Source organism: Anguilla rostrata, chromosome 7 (assembly GCF_018555375.3).
Source record: "Anguilla rostrata isolate EN2019 chromosome 7, ASM1855537v3, whole genome shotgun sequence".
In the NCBI taxonomy this organism is placed as follows: Eukaryota; Metazoa; Chordata; class Actinopteri; order Anguilliformes; family Anguillidae; genus Anguilla; species Anguilla rostrata.
In genome coordinates, this window is record NC_057939.1 from 57,501 (window position 1) to 63,533 (window position 6,033).

The 6,033-nt window shown below is 42.5% G+C and overlaps 1 protein-coding gene across 4 annotated transcripts in view; it reads left to right on the top strand.

Annotated features, from left to right (window-relative positions):
* LOC135258669 (nectin-4-like) overlaps positions 1 to 5,812 on the top strand; it is a 24,853-nt gene extending 19,041 nt beyond the window's left edge. Inside the window, exons 8-13 of one of the 4 annotated variants that reach the window (XM_064342114.1) lie at positions 290 to 365; positions 1,428 to 1,490; positions 2,746 to 2,949; positions 3,068 to 4,677; positions 4,800 to 5,159; positions 5,200 to 5,812. In XM_064342114.1, coding sequence (XP_064198184.1) covers positions 290 to 365; positions 1,428 to 1,490; positions 2,746 to 2,949; positions 3,068 to 3,394 — 670 coding nt within the window. In that variant the 3' untranslated portion in view covers positions 3,395 to 4,677; positions 4,800 to 5,159; positions 5,200 to 5,812. Of the gene's footprint in view, positions 1 to 289; positions 366 to 1,427; positions 1,491 to 2,745; positions 2,950 to 3,067; positions 4,678 to 4,799 lie in introns of all 4 variants that reach the window. The other 3 variants (XM_064342113.1, XM_064342111.1, XM_064342112.1) reach the window with 3 other exon arrangements.
* The last annotated feature ends 221 nt before the right edge of the window (positions 5,813 to 6,033 follow it).

The window sequence follows — 6,033 nt, forward strand, 5'->3', positions numbered from 1 at the left end:
ATCCCAATATACTACAAACCCCAGAGTATTACATGCCCCAATATACTATTAATCCCTATATGCTACAAACCCCACAGTATATATAATGGTACACACACACACACACATACACACACACACATATATATATATATGGCATGTATGCCATTCACCCGATAACAAGCTATGGTTACGGTGTATACAGTATACTGGTTTTACAACAAGACATTTTCTATAAGTAACTGACAGTTAAAAAATGTTCTTGCATTCCCTCTTCAACTCTCTCTCTGTCACTCTCTATCTATCTCAGAGAGGAAATAAGCACTCTTTCCAGACAGGCTTCATTCAGGAGAGTAAACTCAGTCAGCGCAGACCACCGCATGCAGGTATAGCACTGAGAACATGCATATACAAATACCCCATACACCCCCACATGTACCCCATACACCCCCACATATACCTCGTACTCCCCCTCAAATACCCCATACACCCCCACATATACCTGATACACCCCCACAAATACCCCATACACCCCCACATATACCCCGTACTGCCCCTAGAATACCCCATACACCCCCACATATACCCCGTACTGCCCCTAGAATACCCCATACACCCCCACATATACCTCGTACTCCCCCTCAAATACCCCATACACCCCCACATATACCCGATGCACCCCTACATATAGCCCGTACTCCCCCACAAATACCCCATACACCCCACATATACCCCTTAGACCCCCACATATACGTCGTACACTCACACGTACCCCATACACCCCCATATGTACCTGATAAACCCTTACATATACTCCATACACCCCCACATATACCTCGTACACTCCCACATGTACCCCATACACCTCCACATATACCCTATACACCCCCACATGAACCCCGTACACCCCACATATACCCCATACTCTCACACATTACATTACATTACATTACAGGCATTTAGCAGACGCTCTTATCCAGAGCGACTTACACAACTTTTTACATAGCACTTTTACTTTTACATTGTATCTATTTATACAGCTGGATATATACTGAAGCAATGCAGGTTAAGTACCTTGCTCAAGGGTACAACAGCAGTGTCCTTACCCGGGAATCGAACCTGCGACCTTTCGGTTACAAGCGCAGTTCCTTACCCACTGTGCCACACTCCGTCCCATATACCCCGTACTCCCCCACATATTCCCTGTAGACCCCCACATATACCCTGTACTCCCTCCCCCATAAACCCCCACATGTACCCCCGTACTCCCCTACATATAACCCATACACCCCCACATATACCCTATACACTGCCACGTGTACCTTGTACACCCCCACATATACTCCATACACCCTCACATGTATCCCCACATATATGTGGGCGTATATATAAACATATATGTGTGTTCTTACTTGTTTGTGTTTGTGCGAATGATCTGTGCGTCTCAGATGGAAGAGACTACTCCTCTCAGAGTTGAGGCCACTTTGCGGACCAGCCTGTCATCTCTTGGGGTGAGCTTCCATGCACACCTAACTCTCCCACATACCCCTTTGTTACCCCATCCCCGATTTACCCCATCTGTTACCCCATCCCAGATTTACCCCCTCTGTTACCCCAAACCCCATATACCCCCTCTGTTACACCATCTCCAATTTACCCCCTTTCTTACCCCATCCCACATATACCCACTCTGTTACCCACTCCCCAGTTTACCCCCGCTGTTACCTCATCCCCGATTTCCTCCCTCTGTTTCCCATCCCCCTGATTTACCCCATCTGTTACCCCATCTCCCATATATATACACACACACACACACATATATATATATATATATATATATATATATATATATATATATATATATATATATATATATATATATATATATATATATATATATATACAGTCCCCTCCAAAAATATTGGAACAGCAAGGCCAATTCCTTTGTTTCTGCAATACACTGAATACATTTGGGGTTGAGATAAAAAGATGAACATGAGACAAGAGTTCAGAATTTCAGCTTTTATTTCCTGGTATTTGTTTAGAGGAACCCATGGTTGTTAACATTAGACAAAACAGCTATCACAGTCAGATATTTTAGAAGGCATGGAGTTACTTCGGAATAAATAGTTCAGCCCTGGAATTATATTCACCTGACTCATTGAAGCTCTAACAAGTAAATCACCTAGGTCTGGGCCTTAGTATTTATTTTTTATTTTTTAAGTAACAATAAATAATCCCAAAGGGTTCCCAAACTTTTGCATAGGGTCCTTTACCCTTTTTATCATTTAAAAACAGTAAAAAATGAAAATAAAAATCTATCTTGCTTTAAAATTTGCAGAAAGGTCTCATGTTTAATGTTGTACCATATATAGTTCAGGTTTGCTTTTCATTTCTTAGAGATTAATTGTAACAGACCAGGGGTGGACACATTTTTGCACCACACAGTATGTGCTGTTGGTCCCTCCCCAGGACTACTGGCAATTTGTTGCTCTTCTCAAGATTCAGGAAGTTGGGTATATGTTTTTTAAATTTCATAAAATATTTTCTATAATTTTGTCATATTTAATTTCTCTCTCAGTGCAGTGTTAATGTCTCTCTCTCTCTCTCTCTCTCCATGCAGTGTAAATCTCTCTCTTTGTCTCTCCATGCAGTGTTAATGTCTCTCAGTGCAATGTAAATGTCTCTCTCTCTCCATGCAGTGTTAATGTCTCTCTCTCTCTCTCTCTCTCTCAGGCAGTGTTAATATCTCTCTTTCTTTCCCAGGACCAGCCTCGTTGTAGAGACAGTCACTCCACTCTGTCCGGGGGGCGGGGGGGCGGTGGGGGGGCAGTAGACTTCCCGGGGCGCCCTGCTTTGTACAACAGCTCCCGACGTGGGGAGCGAGCGAGGGAGCGAGAGATGGAGGGAGAGAAAGCTGAGAGCAGACAGAGGGTAGAGTCGTATGTTATGAACAGCAGTTTGTCTCTGGTGAGTAAATGAGTGTGTGTGGTCATATGTGTGTGTGTGTACATTTGTGCATGTATCTTTATGTGTGTGTGTGTGCATGGTTTGTGCTTGTTTCTGAATGGGTGTCTCTGTTCATCAGGACCGGCCTCTCCATGCCCCCCTCCACCCTTCTGTCCCCATGGGGGCCAGGAACCACCTCCCGTCCTACAGTCCCACTCACCCCCCCCTCCCTGCGGAGGATGAGGAGCAGGAGGAGGATGAGAGAGAGGGGGAACAGCAGAGTGATAGAGAGGAGAAGAAAGCAGAGGGAGATCAGTACAGTGATAACAGCTCTCAGGTCTCAGAGGTGCTGAGCAGTCCTTTGCAGCAGGGGAATGGGGTTGTGTACCCCAAACACCCCCACAACCAGCTCCACCTGCCATCCCAAAACACCACTCTCCTGCACCACAAGGGCCAGATGGTGTAGCCCCTCCCTCATCTATGAACTGTGCATCTGCAGTGATGCCGTGCAGCCATGATACTGAGGGCCTGATCCAGCCCAACACACCCTGCGTGCTGTGTGGTCTACCTTTGGTTTGAGAGCTGTGACTTAACCACTCACCAAGGTTGACAAGACTTATGTGTCACCATGTTGTTCTGATCTCCCTTCAAGTCTTTATTATTGTGGAGAAGGTTTACATATGCAAGCAAAAGCTAGTGAATGACTTGGGGTGGTTTATTGAAAACAGTATTTGTTTACAGATGACCTGTGAAACTGTGTGCTTATCATTTAATGTTAGAATATCATCTGATTTAAGAATGTGCATCCAAACACCACGAGTGTGACCATAGTCCTGATTTTAACAGAAAATATTACAAACAAAAACATTTTTAAATCATGTATTATACTATTCTGTGAAATGGATGATAATTTGTTTAACTTTCCTGTGCCTTATTTAAACCTTAATCTTGATTTACTGATCAATTAAATCTGTTTGATTAACAGTCATGCAGTTTCAATTGAGCAGTTTTCCTGGTAGTTCTTGGGAATTTAGACTTAGGATATTTTTTTTAAAGTATTTAAAAAAATAGGTTTCTGGGAATACACTTTTGTATACCTAGCAATAGCAATTGAACAAAAACAACAACTGAAATTGCCAAAACAGTAAGAACCATGTTGCTTCTTGCTCTAGTGTACACCAGTGTCCTGCAGAGCAGTGTGCTCTCTGCTGGCTGTGCTTGGAACATAACAGGTGAAAAGAGATGCACTGTTGTGAGTGTTTTTGTGCATGTGTGTGTTTGTCTTTGCCTGTCTGTGTGTGTGTGTGTGTGTGTGTGTGCTGCAGAGATATCAGTGTTTCCATGGTGATGGTATAATGTTATGTTTGTGTTATTTCCTTGGTTTTTGTATGGCTGTGCTGAAAAAAAAAACATGATACACATCAAGAGTTTATTAAGAGTTGTGGCTTTTGAGTGATTGAGATACACTTGTGTTTGAAGTATTGTATAATTACTCAAATCATTATTTATACAAATAGTGATGCAGAGACTTGAAAGTGTATCACCTTTGGTGAATACTAAACAGCGCAGTGTAAATATTACAGGGACAGGTCTGTGTTAAACAGTAGAGTGTAAATATTACAGGGACAGGTCTGGGTTAAACAGTAGAGTGTAAATATTACAGGGACAGGTCTGGGTTAAACAGTACAGTGTAAATATTACAGGGGCAGGTCTGGGTTAAACAGTAGAGTGTAAATATTACAGGGACAGGTCTGGTTAACAGTAGAGTGTAAATATACAGGGACAGGTCTGGGTTAACAGTAAGTTAATATTACAGGGGCAGGTCTGGGTTAAAAACAGTTAAAGAGGTTAAATATTATTTACTGGGACAGGTCTGGGTTAAACAGTACAGTGTAAATATTACAGGGGCAGGTCTGGGTTAAACAGTAGAGTGTAAATATTACAGGGGCAGGTCTGGGTTAAACAGTACAGTGTAAATATTACAGGGGCAGGTCTGGGTTAAACAGTAGAGTGTAAATATTACAGGGGCAGGTCTGGGTTAAACAGTAGAGTGTAAATATTACAGGGGCAGGTCTGGGTTAAACAGTAGAGTGTAAATATTACAGGGACAGGTCTGGGTTAAACAGTAGACTGGAAATATTACAGGGACAGGTCTGGGTTAAACAGTAGAGTGTAAATATTACAGGGGCAGGTCTGGGTTAAACAGTAGAGTGTAAATATTACAGGGACAGGTCTGGGTTAAACAGTAGACTGGAAATATTACAGGGACAGGTCTGGGTTAAACAGTAGAGTGTAAATATTACAGGGGCAGGTCTGGGTTAAACAGTAGAGTGTAAATATTACAGGGACAGGTCTGGGTAAAGCCAGACTCCTGGGGTATTATGGTGTTGAGTTTACTGGTAAAACCAGCTGTGCTTAACAAAGTGGGGACTTCTGTTCCAGCCAATTCTGTGCTGTAATGGCAACTGACATGTAGACCAGGACGTGCCAGCCTGGGCCAGGGTTTAGGCTCAAACCCATGTTTCAGACATGGAACTTGTTGAGAAACAAGCCCAGCCTCAAGACGCAATAAACCAGAGGGACAGCATTGCCCTGTGTCTCTGGGTGCAGGCAACATATGGAAGGACACACAGAGGAAAGCAGACATCCTGTATTACTCATATATGAACTGAGGGTCTTCTGTACATGACTCCTTTTTTAGTCACCTTTAAAAAAAACTGTCCACTCCTGCCTCTTATACAGTGATCATCAGTTTGTGTAAATGCACTTGAGCCAGACCCTGTGTGTGTGAGAGAATGAGAACGAGAGGGAGAGAGTTTTAATTTCAACAATGTATCCTTATGTATATCGATAATACAAATAAATATATAACGTTTTTCACATGCTCCCTCTTGTGTATCCTGCTGCCACTTTTAAACTTGTTGGGATCAACATTTTCACTTGAGATTGTTCTCTCAGTGCAGCCTAGATCTTTCATGTACAAACACATTTTGTTGTTCTATGAGTAGTAAGTATTAATGATGTAAATATTAAAACTAATAGAGCATATGAAAGGATTAAAAGAGAGCAGAAATAAACTCAGACATGTTCACGCATATGCACACA